At 43.5% G+C, this 24,130-nt stretch overlaps 1 protein-coding gene across 3 annotated transcripts in view; it reads left to right on the top strand.

Moving 5' to 3' along the window:
- ZDHHC2 (zDHHC palmitoyltransferase 2) overlaps nucleotides 1–24,130 on the top strand; it is a 70,931-nt gene that overhangs the window by 8,064 nt on the left and 38,737 nt on the right. For all 3 annotated transcript variants that reach the window (XM_077815583.1, XM_077815582.1, XM_077815584.1), the window contains exon 2: nucleotides 15,531–15,557. In XM_077815583.1, the coding sequence (XP_077671709.1) occupies nucleotides 15,531–15,557 (27 nt within the window). The remainder of the gene's footprint in view (nucleotides 1–15,530; nucleotides 15,558–24,130) is intronic.

The following is a 24,130-nucleotide window of genomic DNA, read 5'->3' as shown; positions in this document are numbered from 1 at the left end:
AAAATCTGGGTAGAGATACCTGTTAAGGAAAAATGGGTATCTAAATCTGAATGTTAACTAAAGCAGCCCAATGTGCATGACCCCCTCCCCCTGAATAATTGGAGAAAAAAATTCTAAAAGAACTAAGTACTTATAATTATACCTTTTAATAATCTGTGATCTAAATTATATGTTACACATGTTTGTTGGAAAGCAAATAGTGTTTTTTATTTAAAGATAAACAGTTGTTAATAGGACATATTATATTAATATTAATATTTATATTATTATTTTATTATATATTAATATTTTTAAAAAGAGGGAGCAAAAGGTAAGAAAATACAGTGGAGCAATGGTATTTGTTTCCATAACCAACGTGATAAAATCACTTGTTTGGCTGCAGTCACAAATTCTAGACAGATATCTTTTTGTTTAATTTCAGTAAATCAAGATATTGTCCTACCACCATAATAATAGAAATCTGGGGGTTGCCAACTCTGAAACTTTGTATCATTTTTCGTCAGATAGCTCAGTTTTTAATCTAATATAGGTAATAAGTCACTCTTTCTCTTAAATCTTTCATTTTGTTGGGGGGTTTTGCAACCGAAGGGATACAAATACGTTGGGTGCATCCACAAACATTCAAAACAAGTGTCTGTATTTAACTTCAACACACCAGGCTGTGTTCCTAGCACTATATCCATAGGAATCTGGGGGCTATGGCCCCTGTAATAACTTGGCAATTTTCGAACGTTGAACCAGAAGATATACCTGATTTCAAAGCCAAAAAAGAAAATGCCTGTGTTGTCATATATAATAAAACTTCCCCTTATAATAATGAATTGACAAAGCACTTGTAGTCAGCTCAGATTATTAAAACTGAAAGCTATGCAAGCAAGAATTTTTTTGATAAGTGTATAGAAAATATCATGGAGCGTATACAAGCTCTTGCCCTGTCCACAAGGGAGTAGGAATTAGAGAAAATGTCCAGGTTTTCACAAAATGCTATCTAACTTACTTTTAAACTCACCCCCATGCTTGAACATAGCCAGACATATATGCAGTTTTAAAAAAAAAAGGTTGAGCAAAACATTTCAACACACACATCCTCCACGCTGTCTATAGCAAATGTACATCTCAATCACTTATGTGTTTTATAGATAAGTCACACACACACATTGAAAATGCCAAAAAAAGATTCTCATTTGTGGCCCCAAATTAAGAATTAAGAGAAATGAAAATATCTATTTAAATTGTCTCAAACTCTTAAGAAAAGTTCCTTGAAGAAACAGTTTGTTTCTTTCTGAAATCATTAGGGCAGCTGTATCAGTGATCATCAGGTTGCAGTTTTCCATTGTAACTTATTTTTTGTATATAATATATACTCCTTGCGGCATATGCAACAGCATAGGAGGGCACAGAGCAAACAAAGTGTGCATTTTGGTTCACCTTCCAGAATTAGCATGGGAATCTGTACTGGGTCCTGTGTCTAATATCCCTTATCCTGTGATCCATTGAATTCAGAAGGCAAAGTTGGGAAGTTGTCTGCAAGCAGGGGCAGAAGCTGCCAGATGTTTCTATTGGTGGGAAGTGACCCTGATGAGAGGTCTCCTGTTCCTTTGTGCTGTTGTTGTTCTGCATGACCAGACTCTGGAGGACTGTTCAGCTGGAAATGTTTCCCAGCATTCTGTAGTCAGGGGTCAGTGTGGTCAGGAGGAAGCTCATGGGGTTGGAGGGAAGTGACCCAAGCACCTCTTCTGCATCACCAGTAGAACTATTTGTCCTTTGAGCTCCTCTTTCCCTCCTCTCCCAACGATACTTGGGGATGACAGCTTCCAAGAGGTCACTCTTCATTTTGGGTCCTCTGTCCTGGACACGCAGGAAGAAGGAAAAGATAACAAGGGATGTGGCTTAACAAGGCCACAACTCTATTAAACTTAACTCATCTAGAACTATCTGGCATTAACTTGTCCAGTACAGGGCATTCTTCTGTCTGTAACCTGTTCACATGGCGGAAGCCTTCCATCAGCTCCTCACCCCTCCATACCTTCCCCCTGCCTGTTCCTGAGACCCCACCACCTTCTCCTCTGAGTGTTAAGGGGCTATTTCCTTGCTGTCCCAGACACCAAATGTGCTCACCCTATTCCCCAGCTTCTTTAGGGGATGTGTTCCCCTAAATCCACTTCCAGTTCTGGTAATTTAGGGAACCGGACCCCAATCAAACAATTACATGCACTAACCACCTGCTAAGGTGCGACTACTTGAATTTATCTCCTAATCTACTCACTGGATTGCTGAGGGGAAGGTGAAAAGAATCCCATTCTTCCCTGGCCAATTTGGCAGGGAAAATTTCCTTCCCAGTCCAGAAAGTTGACTTGAGGGCAGTGCCCACAGGAGACCCCAGTTCTATTCTAATCCCAGAGGAGGGAGGGTGGGAGCTGTTGCTCTGAGTTTGTAATGGTAGTCCAGCCAGGGGAGAAAAGGTGCTTCTGCATGGGAGCCAGTGGCCTTCTGCTGCTTCCCTATAGACCAACTAATTAGCTGTGATCTCCCTCCTCCCAGCTACCCTTCCCCTTCCTAAACTCGTGAAGGAATTGAGCTCCCATGTTGAAGGTAGGGGGGCAGAAGAGACTCTGAAAGAAGCAATTGAGCCCTCTTTCCGCAGCCAACCTAAAGCCCTCTTCCCCCCCAAAGCTGCCAGGGGTACATTTTGAGTAATGTTGGTTGCTCACTGGGACATAGGATCTGTTTATAGTTTTTTCTCCTTGTCTCTGTTGTTCTTCCTTGCCTGTCAGTCAACCTGCCCACATATAGGAATCTCCAGTAATTTTAGCTATGCTACAACTTTCATCTGAGAAATTATAATGTGCCAAGTTGAAAAATACATATTTGCATTATTTAAAAAGTTATATGCTATTTTTACTTGTAGAAAGATTCATGTTGACAGTCTCAGGTGCAAGGATTGGAATGGACCTGAAGAAGAGCAGTATAATATGTGTACACAATACAATGAGAAAGAAGAATATAAAATAATTTGTGGGTATTTCATGAGCAGATGGGCTAATACTTTCTGAGTATAATAATCAGAAACTTGGGACTGAAAACCTGCACAAATCTGTTAACGCTGCAAGATTTGAAATTAGGTGAGGTTCAGCAGTTCAGAACTTTGAAAAGAGGTGAGGAAAAAACAGATTTCCGACCTGCAGAGGGAAAGATGTAGTGTGGAAAACTGTAACAATTACAAAACCTAGACAGTGTAATATATTGGAAATATTTGAACTTGAATATTTTGAATCTTGGGGCTGAGAACAATGTGAGCTGGGTATGCAGTGTCTAATTGCTGTTTTTAACAGAACTTGGTCACTACTCTATGAAATATGTTTCTTTAAATGTACATCCTTTTGCTGCTTAATGTTTACACCATTCAGCAAATTTTCCGTGTTTAAGCTACCATTTACGAATGACCGAATACACTGTAAGCTTGACCTACTTTCTTGTATCAGCAATGTAGCTACTCCCCAGGAGAAGAGGGGAGGGGAAAAAAACCTACGAAGAGCTGTGCCTAACAGGCCATAAAGGATCAAATAATAAAGTGTTGTAAAATAACATTAGGGTGACGGGACTGTCCCTATAAAATCGGGACATCTGGATGTTTGGGTCTTTTTCTTATATAGGCTCCTATTACCCCCCACCCCGTCCCGATTTTTCACATTTGCTGTCTGGTCACCCTAAATAACATAGAAATATTTGTATATAAATGTGCATTTTAGATTTGTTTTCAGTAAATTTATGGCAGCTTCTTATTTTTTGGGAACATTATGTGAAATGAGCATTTGTTCCTTTCTAAAACCAAAAATAGTGAGTCATCAAATTTTTTTTGTAAAACAGTTATAATTTTCCTTGTGCTTGACATTATTAATTCATGTCTTTATTAACTTTCCATATATTAGTTTCTTGCACCTGGAGTAATAAGAAAACATTTAGGCAAAGTACATTGTTGGGTTTAATGCTTTAACTATTACATTTTAAAAGTTTTCTTAATTTTTTTTTGCTTGAGGCTGAAAATATTAATATCTCCTCTTAAACAAATATAAGGTGATAGTTTATGCCAATGATAAATTTAAGACAAGACCTTATTGTATTAGGAACACTAAACTGGGTAAAGAATGGTGGAAAGTGGATTGATTTTTTTTCCTGAGTTTAATTTGAACACAACTCTTGAGTGTTGGAGTAAAGCAGAATAATTGAGTGAGGTGAGAGCTATCCAAAATAAGTAAATATGTTAATATATTTGTATAACTTTTACCATGATGATGGCTGCCAATAAAATCTTTACAGTTTTGCCAGTGAGTGTAGATAATGTTGCTTATGGAGAACACCTCATGAAGATTTATTATTTGTAAAAAAAATGTTAGTTAGAAAACTTCAGTGAGTATTGTTAATTTACTATTCTAAGGCCATGTCTGCACTGCAAACTTTGCCTATGTGACTTGCTTCGACCATAAGGCTGCTGCAGTTAGTATATCACCTGTGTGTGTGCATACTTGGCTCCTTGCATCTGTGCTACACATATGCACCAGGAATGGTTCTGTCGATGCAGCGTGGTGCACCACGTGTAGGTATCCCAGTGCAATCTGCCATTGTGTAGCGTGCTGTCTTTTAGGAAGTTTTGGCAATTCATGGTGGGGCAGAAATGCGTCATTCAGGGGTGCTGGGAGCAAGGGATCAACTTCCCAGCATGCAACTGTCATTTATATCATATAATTTTTGCACGTTTTTAAAAAATCCAACAAACTTACTATTATCACAGGCGTTGCAAGCGTAAGATAGATGCATGATCCTCTGATATTTATATCCGATGAAGTGAGCTGTAGCTCACGAAAGCTTATGCTCAAATAAATTGGTTAGTCTCTAAGGTGCCACAAGTACTCCTTTTCTTTTTGCGAATACAGACTAACACGGCTGTTACTCTGAAGCCTAAGAAGAACTGAATCAGCCGGGAACATGATGATTTTGTAGAGGACATATGGCTGTGAGACATGATGAGAACCAATTCAGGGTGGTTGGTAGCATTCATAGAGCAGTTGCAGATGGTGGAGCGCTGTTTCTGGGACTGAGAAATTAGCACTGACTGGTGGGATTACATCATAATGGGAAGTTTGGGATGATGGGCAGTGGCTGCAAAACTTTTGGATGTGCAAGGCCACATTCTTGGATCTGGGTAACAGCCTGTAGCTCATGAAAGCTTATGCTCAAATAAATTGGTTAGTCTCTGAGGTGCCACAAGTACTCCTTTTCTTTTTATTCTTGGATCTGTGTGCTGAGACTGCCTTAGCCCTCTAGCACAGGAATACCAGAATGAGAACTGCACTGACAGTGGTGAAGTGAGTGGCGATTGAGCTGTGAAACTTACAACATTGGATTATTACTGGTCAGTGAGAAATCATTTTGGAGTTGGAAAATCCATTATGGGGTCCATTGTCATGCAAGTGTGCAGGGTCATTAATCGTCTCCTGCTATGCAGGACATAATGGATGAATTTGCAGCAGTGGGGTTCTTCAACTGCAGTGGACCAATAGATGCCATGCATATCCCTATTTTGGCATCAGATTGCCTTGCCACAGAGTACATCAACAGAAAGGGCTACTTTTCTATGTTTATGTAAATATTGGTGGATCTTTGGGGATGCTTCACTGACATCAGTGTGGGCTGGTCAGGGAAGAAGCATGACTTTCCCATCTCTAAGAATACAGAACTGTTCAGAAAGCTGCAAGCAGGGATCTCTTTCCTGACTGGCAGATTACCAATGGCTATGTTGAAATGCCAGTAGTGATTTTGGGGGACCAGCTGTGACGTTTCACTCCATATTCTTTATGAAAATATGCTTATATTATGAATATGACATAACTGAGAGATGCTTTATGCAAGATGGTTCATGTGAGATATCATTGGAAAGGTTATGATTTACTGAATGTGATTATCCAATTTGTTTGCCTGTGTCATTTCGGTATTTGAAGTTAAGAATATTGACCATGTATCTGTATTTCAAATGTCTTACTTTGGGTGTCACCTCCAACTATCCCTTCAGACAGTGGAAATGCCAGACAGGGCTAATGGCCTATTAGCAAAAACAATGGACTGTGAAAGAGTGTAGTCTTCCTGTGATCACTCCAGACAGCCTACGAGCAATGGCTGCCACAGCCCTGCAGAAACATGGGTCTGAGTCACCTGGTACTGGACCCAGCCCTTGGAATGGCAGTGTTCTTCCACTAAGAGGCAAAGGGTTCCCGCCTTACACAAGAGCTATATAAGGCAGGGGAGTGACATCATCGAGGTTCTCCTCTGCCTCCCCACTCAGAGTCACTGTGAAACACTTGGAAGCAAGAACTGAACTGTGGGGAGAAGGGTTTTGGCGACAAAACAGCAATAGCATACACACTGCAATGTGACTTTTTTCGAAAAAAACCCAGCCAGTTTTCGCAACAAAATACTTCCACCCCTGTGAAAGACTTTTCTTTTCCCCTCCCTTTATTGTCGACAAACAGCCAGTGTAGACACTACAGCTGTTTTTTTTTTTTTCCCCCCCGATTTTATTGGCCTCCAGAAAGTGTTCCACAATTCCCATGCTGCTGCTCTGGTCAGCAGTTTGAATTCCGCTGCCCTGCAGCCAACCAGCCCCTCCCCATTGCAAGGCCCGGGAATGTTAAATCTCATTTTCTGCTTGTTGGCTTCCCAGGTGGCTTCCCAGGTGAGCATGGGTGGCTGTTGCTCCCGCTTGGACCACTGCTGAGTTGTTGGATCTGATCAGTATACGGGGAAAGGAGTTTTCAATCGCGGCTGCGAGTGACCCGTAGGAATCGGGACACATACGGGCAAATTTCTCGAGGCTTGTGTGAAAAGGGCTATGATCGGGACACGCAGCAGTGCAGAGCGAAGATAAAGGAGCTGAGGCAGGCGTACCATAAGGCGTGGGAGGCGAACCATCGCTCCGGTGGTGCACTTAAGACCTGCCGCTTCTATAAGGAGGTGAATGCTATCCTCGGTGGTGATCCCACTTCCATTGCCGATAGCCCTGTGGTTACTTCGGAGGCAGCAGAAAGAGAGGCTGAAATTGTGGATGAAGAAGTCGAGCTAGAAGAGGATGTGGTGCTCCCAGCAGGGTCACCCGGTGGGGCAGGCAGCCAGGAACTTTTCTCCACTCAGGAAGCGCTCAATGGGGAGCAGGAAGCAGATGAGACGCCGGGTACATTGCTGTGGCTTATGTAGAGAATCGAAAAGTGGGAGGCAGGTAGTATTTTCTGTAAGCTGGACATTGCCCTGTGTAGCTAATCTGCATGGCCAAGCAGGGTGTCGATGGACATCGAGACCTGCAGGGAATCCTCCAGAGAGAGGCTCTGGAAAGTTTCAAAGAGGTACTTGTTAATCCTCTGCCGAGATTCCAAGGGATTGCAGTCTTGTTAGTTCTCCCATTGTAGGAAACTGTATCATGCCATTTAGCGATCACTGGAGCTGGGACCAAAGCGGCACGTAGCTGGGCTGCATATAGACCAGGGTGAAAGCCACAAGCATGCCATAGTTGTGCCCTGGTTTCCCTGGTTAACCGCAGCAGTAAGTTGTCAGCCAGCAGGTTGGCCACCTGGGAAAAAGTGTGTGATAATTTTAAAATGAGTTCCCTGCGAAGCTGCCCTGCAAGCCGTGACCATTTTGTCTGTATGCACAACCGCCTTCCCCCCACTCCTGACACTCACCATGACTGGGGTGCTCGCAGAGTTGTGTGCCTGCCTAGAGTCTCGGAGAGAAAGTGATTTCTGCTAGCAGAAGGCCCTGGTTACTAAAATATTTCATTTGTTTGCTGGAATGTAACAATCCCTCTTCTGTGCAGTACAGACCTTGAGGAACACACCACACCCCCCCACGGACCGGCTTCGGCAGATAAGGAAGAACCCTAGGCGCAGCAAAGAAGACCTGTTCCGGGAGGCGCTGCAGCGTGATGAGAGAGAGACCAGGGCACGGAAAGAGTGCTGGGAAGCCGAAAGGGAGGACAGAAAAGAGAGTGCTGCTTTTGCTAGGCAAGCGACGGAGCAGATGATAGAAGTGATGGAGGATCAGACGGAGCTGCTCAAGCCTTTGACACGCAGCTGCAGACTGAGCAGATCCGTGGTCGACCTCCACTGCACCACATGCACGTGCACAATTCTTTGCCAACCCCACCCCCCTCTATGCCCCCACATTCCTTTTCACGGCCCTCCTGAGCCTCCCCATCACTCCACCCCCTCTCACAGCTTGCACAATGATCGCTGGAGCTACACACAGTTGTGAGGTTTTACCCTTTTTTAACAATAAATAAAGGCTAAGGTATTTAATGGTACAGCGTTTTTATTCTGTGTTCTACAGAAGCGTACAGCAATCAATTCACTCTTGGGGAACAGGCTTCTAAAGCATTGTGTTGCATGGATCTTGGACCCCAAAATTGTACATGGATGCATCAGAGAAGCAACTCCAAAGCAGACCTGTTACTGCCCTCATTGTCAAAGTGGTTCCTCAAAGCCTCTCTGATGTTAATAGCAGCCCTCTGGGCTCCTCTGACAGCCCTAGCTTCTGGTTGTTCAAACTGAGTAGCCAATCGCTCTGCCTCAGTGCTCCAAACCTGAGCAAACTTTTCACCCTTAGATTCACACAGATTATGCAAAGTGCAGCACGTGGCTATGACCACAGGACTGTTGTCCTTGGTAAGGTCTCGCCTGCCACTGAGACACCTCCAGCGATCTTTCAAACGGCCAAAGGCACATTCGACTGCCATGCAGCACCTGCTCAGCCTGTTGTTAAAACACTTCTTGCTGATGTCCAGGTGCCCTGTGTAAGGTATCATGAGCCAGGGCTGTAAGCCGGGTGTCCCAGGATTACTGTGGCCATTTCCACATCCCCCACTGTGATCTTGTGGTCTGGAAAGAAAGTCCCGCCTGCAGCTTTCTGTACAGGCCCCTGTTCCTGAAGATGCATGCTTCATGCACCGTTCCAGACCAGCCTGCATTGATATCCGTGAAACGCCCCTGGTGATCCACAAGCACCTGCAACACCATGGAGAGGTATCCCTTCCTACTGATGTATTCAGAGGCAAGGTGGTCTGGTGCCATTGGAATGTGTGTGCCATCGATCACCCTGCCACAGTTAGGGAAATCCATCTCTGCAAAGCCATCCACTATTTCATGCACATTTCCTAGAGTCATGGTCCTCCACAGCAGCATGCAATTTATTGCCTTGCACACTTGGAGTAATACAGCCCCAAGAGTGGACTTCCCTATTCCAAATTGATTTGCACCTAACCGGTAGCAGTCTGGATTTACCAGCTTCCACACAGCGATTGCAACACGCTTCTCTACCAAAAGGGCAGCTCTCATTCTGGTGTTCTTGCGCCGCAGGTCGGGGGCCAGCTCAGCACATAGCTCCAGGAAGGTTGCTTTATTCATCCTAAAGTTCTGTACCCACTGGTCTTTATCCCACACCTACATGACAGTGTGATCCCACCAGTCAGTGCTTGTTTCTCTAGCCCGAAAGCGACGATCTACTATATGCAGCTGCTCTGTGAATGCACAAAACACTGATAAGTAACTGCTGTCCATATCACACTCGGGTGCCTGCAATTCATCCTCTGTGAGTAACTTTGCGAGTAACTCTGCTGCCATGCGCAGAGTCCTCATGACAATTAACTGCACATAGGAAAGAAGTGCACGATCCATCCTCTCACTGCAGATGCTGGCGCGCACTACAAAAGACTGACAGCTGGAAAAATGTCGCAAAAGGAAGCCAGAAACCATCGGAGGGCTGGAACACACAGCGGTGCATGATGGTGCATGACAGTACATTTTGCACATCCCAGGATGCTCCGTTTCCGCATTCCCACAACACCTAGTGATGGATGGTGTCTCCAGGCACTGTGGGATACATACCCACACTCCGTTGCTCTCGCTGTTGACAATGGTGCCCCGAATGTGGACACAATCTGGCAGAGGGAACAAATGTTGACATGCTTTGGCAACTTTGCTTTTGTCAAATTTTTCATGTCGACATTAGTTTCATTGAGAAAACTTGCCAGTGTAGACAAGCCCTAAGCTGGAAGGGCGTCTAGTTTGTGAATAACGATACTTGAGGTGTCAAACTGGAGATCTGTGTAGCTGCCTTTCAAGACTTTCTGTAATCTGCTTGCAGTGATATCTAGGGTGAGAAATTACTATTTGTAACCAATTTCTTTAGTGAAACAAGCTTAATTTGCGTGTTTGGTTTTATTTGCTTAGTAATCTGTTTTGTCCTGTCTATCTCTTATGTTCACTTAAAATCCACCTTTTGTAGTTAATACATTTATTTCTTGTTTATCATGTAACCCAGTTTGTACAATTCATAATGGGGGGGAGAGGAGGAGAAGAGGCTGTGCATGCCTTCCTCCACATTGAGAGAGGAGGCAGATTTCATGATATACCTTTGGGTCTGTACTTCAAGAGAGGTGGACACCTGAGTGCTGGGGCAAGTCTCTTAAGCTGAGTTTTCCCAGAACTGATCTCAGTGTTTGTTTGGCTTTGCAGTTGGGTGTGGCCTGCCTGTGTTTGCTGCTGGAGAAGCCCATTATGTCCTGGTGCATCTCCCTCTTCTTTTTCTGCTTGGACTCCAGAGCCTTTCTCCAGTCTGCACTTTCCTTCTCCAGGCCATCTGCAATGTTCACCCTCTAGGCCTTTTGCTCAAGGTCGGATGCAGCACTGGCTTGCAGGATCTCATTGAACATGTGATCCCAAGTCCTCTTCTTTCTCCTCCTTGTCTGGCTCAGGTGTTGTGTGGGTGTGGAGGGGGAACCCCTCAAGGGTGCCATGGCAGCAGCTGCAGATAAATCACACAGAAGTACCATTGTCAATATAGTCACAACAGAGAGCAAGAGTTAAGATTCAGAACTCCCTTCCCTTTCTCCCCTAAAGTTTTAAACAAGACATGTCTATTGACACTTCTACTTGGGAGTGCTTGCGTATGGCACCACTCACAGCACCAGCCCTGATGAGTATGGCTTGCAGGGGAGAGGGAAACGAGGAGGGAATTGCTCAGTTGCATGGAATTATAAGTATAGGGCAGTGGCACTGTAAATTGGCACCACTGTCCACAGACGGTAGTGATTTTAGCTGATCTCTCACTCGTGTGTGCAACAAAAGCATGGAAAGTACAGCTGCTGCTGCTGTCCCAGAGCGCCCACCCGGGCCTGTATGCTGCTAGACTGTGTATTGCAGTGTTGCCTACTGAAGTTATTGCTGACTGGTGTAGGGAAAGTGTCCTACTGCAGGGGAAGAGGCTGCCATATGTAGAAACCTTCAGCAGAAGATTGCAGAGTACCTCCATGAGAGCTCCATCGAGATCTTTCAGGAGGATTCAAGGGACAACCCTGGATACATAAACAACCTGCTCCACCTGGACCCCCTGGCCTAACTATGGGGAATGAAAAATAAGATAATGCTACCTCTCTTTGTTGTATTGCTACCTCTGCTAGTACGAGTATATTACTGAAGAGTGGATAGCTGTGTCCTTTGAAGTTGGGAGTGCCATCACTACATCATTGTAATGGGAAATACAGTTACTGATTTAACCTGAGGTTCTTGCCCCTGCGTCAGGCTTACTTGTGCTCAACTGCTGGGACTGACTGGACTGCAGTGGATTTTCAAAAAGGTCCTGGCTTGCAGCATAGCTGGACCCCGGTCACATGTCCCCCATCAGAGGTATCCAGGGTGGTCTGTGGGGTCGGGGGGTCTTGGCTAAATATGGCACGTGACTCTTTGTAAAAGCACCAGGTCTGCGACTCAGCACTGGAATGACTGTTCACCTCCTTGGCCTTCTGATATGCTTGCTGCAGTTTCTTCTCCTCCATCCCCCATGCTATTTGGTCGTAGATGACCATGTTTCTATGGCTAGTTCATAGCTGTGCCTGCTCAGCCTCTTCTTCCCACAGGCCCAGAAGATCCAGTATCTCCAAGCCAGAGTGCATCTGGAGTATATAGTTGGCATGATCAGCTGGGCAGTTACACACAACAAGGGAGAGCTGCATGTTGTGTTTGCCATTCTGGACAATCAGGAGTTGGCATTTCAAAAATTAGTAGGGCCTTAAAGGGGAGAGGGGCCTTCTGGTCTCCATGACCCCTCGGCAGAGTGGTCAGTGTTGGGCATTTTGGGACAGCTGCTGGAGGGCTGTTAGACTCAACATAAGTAATAATGTGTACACTCACGCTGTGTCGACCTCAGTACATTGACCATGGCTGAACTCTGCTCAGGAGGTGATGTTACTGCGTCACTGTAACAGAGCACTTGACGTCGGTAGGAGAGAAATTTAAGTGTAGTCTCATGCACAACTAGGTCAAAGCAAGGTGGCTTTTGTAGACCAGCCCTAATTCTTAATTGACTTAAAATAAACTGAAATAAGCCTTATTTAAACCAAAATAAGAATGCCCACACAGTCTTTTGCACTGGTTTAGCTAAATAGGTTTAAAATCACAAGAAGTTTAAACTGGTGAAACTTTTTTGTCTAGATAAGCCCTTTGAAATGAAAGGGTAGTTTCCTCTAGAGTCTAGACAGTAGCAGTTAGTAAATAGCTTCTGGAAACTTTGATCTTAAACAGATCATCTAAAAGGAAGTGTGATAAATAACCACAAGTGGAGTCTTACAACAATATATAATGCCTAAGTAGTTATCGAATACAGCTGGTTGGGAATTATTTCCCACTGGAAAATGGCTTTGTTTGCAAAATCAAAATTTTCCATGGGAAAACTCCAATTTTATTAAGTAATTTTATTTTTCTGTTAGGAAAACTTAAATGAGGGCAGCCTGCCTGGAAGGCTTTTGCCAGTGTCATTGTCTACCTGCAGCCAGAAAGTGAAATTGAAAAAAACCTTCCAGTAGGGCTGCTGAGGCTGAGTGCCCTGACACTGCCTCCCTGCTAGCTGGATGGAAGGCTTTTGTCAATTTTACAGGTAGAAAGTGAAATTCACAAGAGCTTTCCAGCTTCTCCCAAAATGGAATTTTCTGGAAGTCCCTTGTGAAAAATTTCAGGCTTGACTTTTTGTCCTGGTTCAAGATGAAACTTTTTTTGAAAACCATTTTCCGTCCAGATCTTCTACAGAACTGTGTAGCTGTGATACTGTGAATCATGAAGTGCTTTCTGCCTACTTCTGTGTGAAGTGTTTATGGTAGCTTTGAGCATTCCTCTGGGAAAGATCTGAGTGGTGATAACAGTTGCTCCTCTTCACTAAGAACGCTTACCTTTTTGGAGTCCTATGTAGCTCAATCTTCTAGTCCGTCTCGCTTAACTTATAAAGGAGGTTGAGAACCTATTGCTGTGCCACCAATGTGCTGATGAGACCTAGCTGTCCTCTTACCTAGGACTGGCATTGTGGTCTCCCTGCCGTTCTGATGTTTGGTTAAAATAGGGATGTGGAGGAAAAACAGCAGGCTAAGGTTCAGAATAGACAAGATAGAGATGGTGATGGTTGGAAGAGAGCAGCATTCTGAGAAATGGATGGATTGTCTGTGGATATCTGATAAGTTGCATATATTCTTCAGTTGCCGCATTATTTTATTGTCCTTTTAAACTCTTCTGTGGGTTTCCAAGTAGTCAGTAATGTTTTCATCTTCACTTGATGAGAATGTACCCTTTCTACTGAGGATGTGATTAGCCATGGTGATGCGTGCTTTTATCACCTTAAGGTGAGACTATATTGCAATAGTTTTCACAGGAGGCTGATCCTGAAGGTCAACAAAAGGTGCAACTGCTGCTGCTCGTAGCATTCCACATGCGAATTATGCCCACCAGTGAGAGCACATCATACTGCTACACTGCACTTAACATTGGCTGCCAGTTAAATTGAGAGTCCAATTCAAGATGCTGGTGCTTCTCTTCAGAATCCTTATTGTATCAACTACCAGAGTAACTGCCTCTCCCTCTGTGGTGTGAAACAATAACTGTGATTGACAGGAATACTTTGGCTAGGTATCTTCTGTGTCTTGCATGAACCAAGGGGAGGAGCATTGAGTGGAAGGCCATGGAATTTGCTGCTGCTCTGTATCAGGTTGAGCAGGACTCTGTTTATGCCTTTTCCTTTGAGTTGGTAAGTCAATCTGGTACTACAGTAGGTGATTCCATTGAAGCAGATAGCCCTTAGAAAGGAAGGGAGCTCCACTCGTGGTAGTAACATTGGCGTGTAGACAGGGCACCAATATCTTAACCGCCTTATCATGTAAACCTGCTCCTAACTGGTCAGTTCTGTGCAGTGATTAAAATGCTGGTGACCATCTGTGCTGAGTTCACAGTGTTTCCAGTAGTGGTAGTAACAGCAAGGAAATTTGAAGAACAGAAGTCGATTGTAAAGATGGCCTTTGTGCATGAAGTTTTCCTTGTAAGCTAACCTGGGTGGTAGTTTCATTTCTGATTGCAGTCTTTAGCAGTGTCATCCTTCTGGTCCTCCAAAATCTTGCAAAAGACCTCATCAAAAAAAGGGAAGTCAGTACTTGGTATTCCCAATGTTAAAACAAACAAGGCAAGCTGGAATGGGGAGGAATGTTCAAAAATAAATGAACAAGTAGAGCCCATTTTAATATATCATAAGCGAGCAGTAAATGGCATAAATGTGTCTTGCTTTACATTTCACCTTTAGAGGAGTTGCTGGAATGGCTTTATTCTTTTTTGTAGTATCTGCTCTGTATTACACTCCAGCTGCACATCAAGAAGCTAGGTTTCAGAGTAGCAGCGTGTTAGTCTGTATCCGCAAAAAGAACAGGAGTACTTGTGGCACCTTAGAGATTAACAAATTTATTAGCGCTAATAAATTTGTTAGTCTCTAAGGTGCTACAAGTGCTCCTATCAAGAAGCTAGTGACTGTTTTTTAAAGAACCATCCTTTTCAAGTGACGGTAATGAGTTTCTGTATTGTTGTATAACGCTCCGAATAAAAACAGTTTGCTTCTTGTTAGGTCACTTGTTTGTTCTCTCGGAAGGTTGTCTCCATAATTTTATGGATTACTGATTAAGGCCTTGGTGCTGGAATGTTGGCAGTTTTATGTGAAATTCTGCCTAATGGGAGAGGCAGTATGGTCTAGTGAAACGGAGTGTCTGCCAAAAACATCCGAGTTCTAATCTCAGCTCCATAGATGCTGGAACTAGGAGTGCTGGGGGGGCTGCTGCACCCCCTGGCTTCAAGTGGTTTCCATTATGTACAGAGTTTACAGTTTGGTTCAGCGGCTCTCAGCGCCCCCACTATAAACATTGTTCCAGCACCACTGCTTAGCTCTGGCGTGGCATTGATAATTTATTTAATCATCACAAAAAATCAACACCATAAACATATTTTTAATAAAAGCATGATTCAGTGTAAAAATACAGGGTGTCTAAACTTGAAGTTTTGATGTTTGTTTATTATCAAAGGAATGTTGGGAAACTAATGTTTGAAATATTTGATTTAGGACTTTATCTGTTTCCAAATGATAGCAAATCATGTTTTTTATTTTATTCTTTTTTTCTTTTCTTTTTTTTGCAGTGTCCATGGCAAATATTGGAGAAAAAGGTAAGATATATCTATATATATCTTAAACAATACTGTCATTTAATGAAGCTGAGCAACACAAAAGAAAAATAAGCAGGCCTTCTGATCATTTAAAAATAATCAGACCTGTACCTCAAATTTATTGCAAAATCCTGTATATCATATTAACTGGATCTATGAATCTCACTTACAAACAGCTAATCTATTGTTTTTACGACCATGGATTTATCTGTAAGAAGTAAGGTTTAAAAAATAAGGAGATTTCAGTGATTTTTAGTTTTCTCAAGTTTGTAGTGTTTAAAAAGTTATTTTTAATTTTGCTTAGACTTCTTCTAAGTACTAGGTCTGTAGAATAGAAGAGTTCTGTTTTCCTTCCTTATCTGTACTGTTCTGTTTTAATGAGGCCCCTTTGAAAAAAAGTACTTTAAAATATGTGAATTTTAGTGGAAATAAAAGTTACCTCTGGGGACAGGCAGTAGTAGTGAAAGCTTTTCCACTACTCACTTGACTAGAAAAAAATCTACTTCTGTTGGATGAGGTTAATTAATTCTCTACACCTATTTAATATTTGATGTGTCTGTAGGGACAGCCAGCAGAGAGATCAGGTGTGATGTGGTTTCTATTATGTGAACATCTATTCTTTCAGGACTTTGATAATCAAACTTCCTTCACATTGAGCTCCAAATAGCCATTGCACAGTAAAGAGAGGAAACCTACATTTTCCAAGTACCTCTAATGGGAAATGTTGACATTTTGAAATTGCATTCCATTCTGAAGCAGAACAAACTCAAAATAATGGCAATGTTTACAAATCAAAATTCCAAAAAGCTTCAGATTGGAAATTACAACATTTTTATCAAAAACTAAAGTCAGATTGTTGAAACAAATTTTGTCATTTCAAATTAACATTTGTGAAATTAAAAAAAGGTTTCTGAACATCCATTCCAAACAATTCTTCCAAGTGGAAAATTGAAAACTTGTGTCAAAATCAACATTTTCCTGTAGGAAAATGTTGATTTCAGTGAAACCACATGTCTGACAGGAAAATTTGTTTGAAAAATGTCAACCAGCTGTAATGTCAATGTTGTTTGCTTAGTACTTGCCTAGTCTGGATTAGATCTAGAAATTTCCAGAGGATCCCCCTCCCCCCCATACACACAAAACAAACAGCTGAACATACTTTCTTCAGACTTTTCAGAAAAAGACTAAGAAGCATGAATAATTTCAGCTAGAAGGATTTTTTCAGAATTATAAACCCTTGAAAATAGAGGATTGGAATGAAAATGCCTTTTCAGTCATCACTAGAATTGCTCCCTCTAGGCTATATTACTTTCAAGTTTATTGAAGTAGCATCTAGGAGAATGTACGGGGTAGTTCAGGGATGCAAGTCTCTCCCTTCCCCCCACCTCTCCACCCATTTAAAAGAAATGGTTCAGCTTTTTCTTGTGTTTGTGTAACTCCAGTAGTTTTTGTGTTGCCACATATGTGGTTCTCAGTGAAGCAGTGAGTTTTGTCAAGTTAAGAAATTCAAAATAATCAAATTTTGTGCAGTTCATGATTTCCATTAATGATCTATTTGACATGTGTAAACTTAAAACATATCTGTAGTTTCCCACGCCTGATCTGAGAATTTTGAAACAATAATGCCAGTGGATTTTCCTGTCTTTGCATGCAGAGACCAGATGGTAGTTCTGCAGTAATTCCCTTGTAGTGCACTAGATGGCACTCAAAATTCCCATTTTTATAATAGGCGGCACTGGTAGTCCTGCCTGCATTTCCCAGTTTTCAGTTGCTTATAACTTGGGCAAGCTTTAACCACTCAGGATGAAATTTCCTGTGCTGACTGTCTGCCTCAGGCTGAATGTTTATGCAGAGTTTCAGCAAAAATAGTTCAGCCATTTCTGAGAATGAGATTCGAGAAAAATACATCGGTTTGCCCATATTTTTGGTTTTAAAAAATCTTACTACTATTTCATTGAGAAACTCTAGTGCCTCCGGAGCAAGGCTCAGAATTTGGCAGGTGGATTGCTTTTGTGTCAGGGATGTGCCTAGAAAAACTGCAAATTTGGCTAAGTTATAAACCTTTGAAAAATCTCAGGGACTTGGAAGTTGAGAGCAGAGAAGGAGACTTAGGATCGAATGGGCAAGGAGACTGGAACTGAGATGAGAAACCCCGTGGGAGGAGAGACTTGGATGAGGTGCTGGGGAGGAAAAGATGAGACTGGGAGAGGTGATAAAGGCAGAAGGGGCCAGGCTTACAGGGAACATGCAGAAGAGTCTGTGAGCACTAGAACAGTGGTTCTCAACCATGGGTCCGGGACCGCCAAGCAGGGCCAGCGTTAGACTCGCTGGGCCCAGGGCAGAAAGCCGAAGCCCCACCGCATGGGACCGGAACCCCTGGGGCTGCAGCTGAAACCTGAGCAATGTAGCCTCATGGGGGTCCCTGTGGCATGGGGCCCCAGGCAATTGCCCTGCTTGCTACCCCTTAATGACAGCCCTGACTTTTTATATGCAGAAAACTAGTTCTTGGGCACAAGTGGGCCATGGAGGTTTTTATAGCATGTTGGGGGGGGCCTCAGAAAGCAAAAGGTTGAGAACCCTTGAATCATAGAATATCAGTGTTGGAAGGGACCTAAGGAGGTCATCTAGTCCAACCCCCGGCTCAAAGCAGGGCCAATCCCCAACTAAATCATCCCAGCCAGGGCTTTGTCAAGCCTGACCTTAAAAACTTCTAAGGAAGGAGATTCCACCACCTCCCTAGGTAACGCATTCCAGTGTTTCACCACCTTCCTAGTGAAAAAGTTTTTCCTAATATCCAACCTAAACCTCCCCCACTGCAACTTGAGACCATTACTCCTTGTTCTGTCATCAGCTACCACTGAGAACAGTCTAGATCCATCCTCTTTGGAACCCCCTTTCAGGTAGTTGAAAGCAGCTATCAAATCCCCTCTCATTCTTCTCTTCTGCAGACTAAACAATCCCAGTTCCCTCAGCCTCTCCTCATAAGTCATGTGCTCCAGTCCCCTAATCATTTTTGTTGCCCTCCGCTGGACGTTTTCCAATTTTTCCACATCCTTTTTTGTAGTGTGGGGCCCAAAACTGGACACAGTAATCCAGATGAGGCCTCACCAATGTCGAATAGAGGGGAAAGATCACGTCCCTCGATCTGCTGGCAGTGCCCCTACCTGTACATCCCAAAATGCCATTGGTCTTCTTAGCAACAAGGGCACACTGCTGACTCATGTCTAGTTTCTTGTCCACTGTAACACCTAGGTCCTTTTCTGCAGAACTGCTGCCGCGCCATTCAGTCCCTAGTCTGTAGCGGTGCATGGGATTCTTCTGTCCTAAGTGCAGGACTCTGCACTTGTCCTTTTTGAACCTCATCAGATTTCTTTTGGCCCAATCCTCTCATTAGTCTAGGACCCTCTGTATCATATCCCTACCCTCCTGCATATCTACCTCTCCTCCCAGTTTAGTGTCATCTGCAAACTTGCTGAGGGTGCAATCCACACCATCCTCCATATCATTTATGAAAATATTGAACAAAACCGGCCCCAGGACTGACCCTTGGGGCACTCCACTTGATACCGGCTGCCAACTAGACATGGAGCCATTGATCACTACTCTTTGAGCCCGACAATCTAGCCAACTTTCTATCCACCTTATAGTCCATTCATCCAGCCCATACTTCTTTAACTTGCTGGCAAGAATACTGTGGGAGACCGTGTCAAAAGCTTTGCTAAAGTCAAGGAACAACACGTCCACTGCTTTCCCCTCATCCATGGAGCCAGTTATCTCGTCATAGAAGGCAATTAGATTAGTCAGGCATGACTTGCCCTTGGTGAATCCATGCTGACTGTTCCTGATCACTTTCCTCTCCTCTAAGTCTTTAAAGTTGATTCCTTGAGGACCTGCTCCATGATTTTTCCAGGGAGTGAGGTGAGACTGACTGGCCTGAGGTTCCCAGGATCCTCCTTCTTCCCTTTTTTAAAGATGGCCATTACATTAGCCTTTTTCCAGTTGTCTGGGACTTCTCCCGATCGCCATGAGTTTTCAAAGATAATGGCCAATGGCTCTGCAATCACATCCACCAACTCCTTTAGCACTCTCGGATGCAGCGCATCCGGCCCCATGGACTTGTGCTCGTCCAGCTTTTCTAAATAGTCCCGAACCACTTCTTTCTCTACAGAGGGCTGGAACATGTTACACTGCAGTACCTGGGATGGAACCCAAGATTCCTGAGTCTTTCTATTCCTTTGCTGTCCATGTGTATGCCTCATCCTTTCTAGTGCTGGTCCATATGGAGAATGGCAACCTACTACTGCTATCAGTTTCTCCTTTGACACAAGTTCTGAGAGCCTAAAGAAGGGTTGGGCAAACTACAGACCACAGGCCACATCCGGCCCACCAGCTGACTTAATCCGGCCCTCAAGCTCCCACTGGGGAGCAGGGTCTGGGGCTTGCCCCACTCCCATGCTCCAACCAGGCAGCGGGGTTCGGGCCTGCTCCGCATGCGTGTGCTGTGGCTCCCAGAAGCAGTGGCATGCCCCCCTCCAGCTCCTACGTTTAGGGGCAGCCCAGGGGCTCCGCGCGCTGCCCCTCCCACAGGCGCCACCCCTGCAGTTCCCATTGGTCAGGAACTGTGGCCAATGGGAGCTGCAGGGGCGGTGCCTGTAGACAGGACAGCATGCAGAGCCACCTGGCTGCGCCTCTGCATAGGAGCCAGAGGAGGGACATGCTGCTGCTTCCGGGAGCTGCTTGAGGTAAGCACTGCTCGGAGCCTACACCCCTGACCCCCTCCTGTACCCCAGACCCCTGCCCCAGCACTGATCCCCCTCCCACCCTCTGAAACCCTCAGTCCCAGTCCGGAGCACCCTCCTGCACCCCAAACCCCTCATCCCTAGCCCCACCCCAGAGCCCGCATCCCCAGCAAGAGCCCTCACCCCCTCCTGTACCCCAGCCCCAATTTTGTGAGCATTCATGGCCCACCATACAATTTCCATACCCAGATGTGGCCCTCAGGCCAAAAGATTTGCCCATGCCTGGTCTAAACATTCCAACTGATGACCTATGTCAGTATCAATATGATGCCAAGTGATGGAATTTGTTTTCACTTTGCCTTTTTAATTACATAAGAAATGAGACACAAAACCACTACATTAAAGGAAAGTTAAGGTTGCAAAGTCAAGCACTGAAAAGTTCGGAACTGCAGAACTATGTTTGCCTGTGAAATCTTAATTTGGCCCCCTTGTGTGTATGCCTTATGATAGTATGAGATCATGTAAATAAGACTCTTTTTTTCCATAGAACTTCTGCCTCATTCAGTGCACAGGATGGACCTATCAGGGGATCAAACAGGGTTGTGTAGTAAAAGAGGCTGTTCTGTGTAGGACCCCTGGTTCATTTGTTGCAGAAGTTGGAAGGTGTGTGGAGAATGAGTCAAGATTACAGGAAGAGAAAGTAGTCTCATGGTTATACAGTTGAATGCTGCCCTGGAAAATGGGATTCTGTCCCAGCCTCTGCAACAGAGATGCTGGGCAAGTCACTTAAACCAAACTTTCCACAGGTAGTCACTAGGTGTATTTGCCTCATTTTCTGGGTGCGCAACTTGATGCTCTGGGGTCTGATTGGCAGAAGAACTGAGCACTCACAGTTGCTCAGACAATGGGAGCTGTGCTTTGAACATAAAAAGTGCTATATAAGGCTAAGTACTCTGGAAAAAAAATAGGTCCTTGTCATCTCAAATTGGGCTGCCAAAATTAATGGAAACTTTTGACTTAATCCCTCTGTGTCTCAGATCATGCTCTATAAAATGAGGTAGTAGCCCCCCCCAAACTCCCCTCACAGTGATAGACAATTAATTAGTGTTTGTGAAGCATGTGGATTCTATAGTGATGAGTGCCATAGAAAAGCCAATGACGAAAGTATTGATTTTGTATTCTGAACAGGGTTTGATTAGTACACAGTAAATAAATCCTAGGACCACACCTTGTAAAATGAGGATAATACAAAACATTGAATATCTACTCATTGAGTAAACTCTATTTGTTCTGGGTACTGAGTGAGGCAGGGGTCCTTTGGAGAAAAAACAGCATGTGATCACATAATTAAAGAGCATATCATACTGCATACGTAGAAGGGTATGCAGGCAAACTTAATTCTGGCGGCTCCTAACTTCTGAGTGCTTCGCTTTGCGACCTTAATGTTCTTTTAACGTATTTTTGAATATAATTATAATTCCTGGTGCAATATAAATATCAAATAAACTGTAAAGTCCTCTGATTTATAGTCATTTTGTACCACGAATGTGTGTGGTGCTATCATCGTATTGTTGTAAATCATAATGGAAAATAAACAATATGCTGAATTGCATATTGTGTTGTCAATTAATGGGTATGCGGTTTTTCAAAATCATCCCTGCAATATGATTTTCCCCTTTTTCCAAGTGTGTTCTATAGTGTAATGAATGTTTCCCATTTTCAGTACAATAATTTCTACTGGGTATGAAGTGCACTGCAATATTTTGTGCTGTGTCAGTGCCATGAAGGACAGCAATTTGAATAGCCCTTGTTAATTACTTTAATTGTGAATTTCTCTGTCAGTGGTCTGCAGTACCATATAGTTCTTTATTATATGCTGCAGTTAAGCCCTGTTTAATTGTCATAACCCATCACTCTCTGTCATGTCACGTCACTGTGGAGGGATTATGTAGCCTCGTGAACTAGGATTTGTGTTTTTTTGATCAACAGTGCTTGCCTAATGCTTCTACCATTATCTGCTCTGTTCACATTAGCTAAGGCTTGACTTAATCCTGGCCATCCCCCTTTTTCTCCTGACACAAAGCAACAAAGATGGTCAGGTCGCTTTTTCTTTGATTATCAGTGATTGCTTGAAAAAGTATGAATGAATTGTGAGTATTCTATTCATGTTGTTTCCATTACGAGTTTGTATAACGGATTATGTGACATTTTCTAAAAAGATAGCACTTGCTTTTGAAAGAGCAAAAGAGTTTTTCATTTGACAAGAGAATTTACATGTTTGTGTTGAGCAGTGCCAGGCTTTTAAGAATCTTTTGTATGGAGAGGTGGTAGCTTCTTCACAAAGGCTAACTCTAGATTTATAATATAAGCCCTCTTTTAGCCTTGCTCCCTCCTGTAAAATCCTCAAAATGGTAATTTCCTCTTCAAATTTTGCATAAATAGTCTGTGGCCAAAGAACCATTTTTGTTCAAAGTTGAGGTAATTCGGAAACTATTTTCTTATATGGTACTAGAGAAAAAAAAAGAGTATTAATCATATCTTTAAAATTCTTGTTAATGATGCTTTTAGCCATATCTGATACTTTTACATGCTAAAAGAGACTGGCCCCGGCAGATTTTTCATTTCTTATACACTCCCCTCAATTTTCTGCTCTTGTCTTCATTAGCACTAGCTGTTCCATTCCAGGAGAATCTGTTCTTACTTCTTTACCACCTGAGCCAATTTTGTTATTCCTCATTCCTCTCCGGGAAAAAAAGTTTGGAGGAAAGGCTGGGAATGTCTTTTGAAAGCATCTGTGGCTATTGAAAAGACTCCAGGAAATGAGCCCACAGGTATCCCCATGCCACATTGGTGAGGGAGGGAAGTGCAGCTGCCCTTCACTGCCATGACTCTGGACACAAGACTGCCTTCACCAGAACAATGCGGACTCATTGGAATCTGCTCAAAGGCAGCTGGACATGGATGTTGATGTAGTTCTCTGGGGTAAACTCTTCAGCACGCTCATCTGCAGGTTAAATGTGGTGGTGTATAAAGTTTCCTGCACAGTAGCAGGCTTTTCAGCAGCACTGCCACCCCCTGTCTGGGAAGGCTGGTGGTACAGAATCTTTACACCCTCTTGTCCTGTGTATAAGTAAGAGTTCTCTTTCACCTATAGATGCAAGGAGAAGGTGGCAGAACTCTCTCCTCACTCACTTAGGGAGGTATGTGATAGAATCTTCCCTCATGGGCATGATACACCTTTGATTCCAGCAAATGGAGGGGGAAGAAATTTGTGGGGCTAAAGAAAATGATGTAGTACTGTGGAATCCAGGGCATCTGTCCATGAAATGCCATTACCAAATTACTTTGTCAGTCTTCACAGGACTAGCGTATTGTCTGCTACCGTGTCCATATCCGTCAGTAGTGGAGAGGTGGCAGTTGTCAGCATCACCTTATCGGAGCCCAACATAGGAAGCTCAGTTTCAAATCCTGTAGTCCCCAGAGAACTCCTAAGCAATCCAGTCTTTCTCCCTTACTTGCAGTTTAGTGTGTCTGCAGAGTTGCTAAACTCTTTAGGCTTTCTCTGGCCACCCTAGCTCCCCAGTCAGACTTCATAGATTTCCAGGGACCTTTCTGATCCCAGACCTAATTCCCAGAAACTGGAAAGCCAGGGAAGCCTGAAGAGTTTAGGAATTCTGCAGACACACTAAACTGCAAGTAAGGGAGAAACACTGGATACCTCAAGGCATTGAATCTGGTATGTCAATGGAATAAAACTTTCGGTAGATAGTGGTTCCTTCCTCCTACTTAAAAATGGAGATGAAATTGAGATATCTTTCCCAGTATTGTATTAGA

The sequence above is a fragment of the Eretmochelys imbricata genome, chromosome 4 (genome assembly GCF_965152235.1).
Source record: "Eretmochelys imbricata isolate rEreImb1 chromosome 4, rEreImb1.hap1, whole genome shotgun sequence".
Classification (NCBI taxonomy): Eukaryota; Metazoa; Chordata; order Testudines; family Cheloniidae; genus Eretmochelys; species Eretmochelys imbricata.
This window is presented reverse-complemented; position numbering and strand designations above follow the sequence as displayed.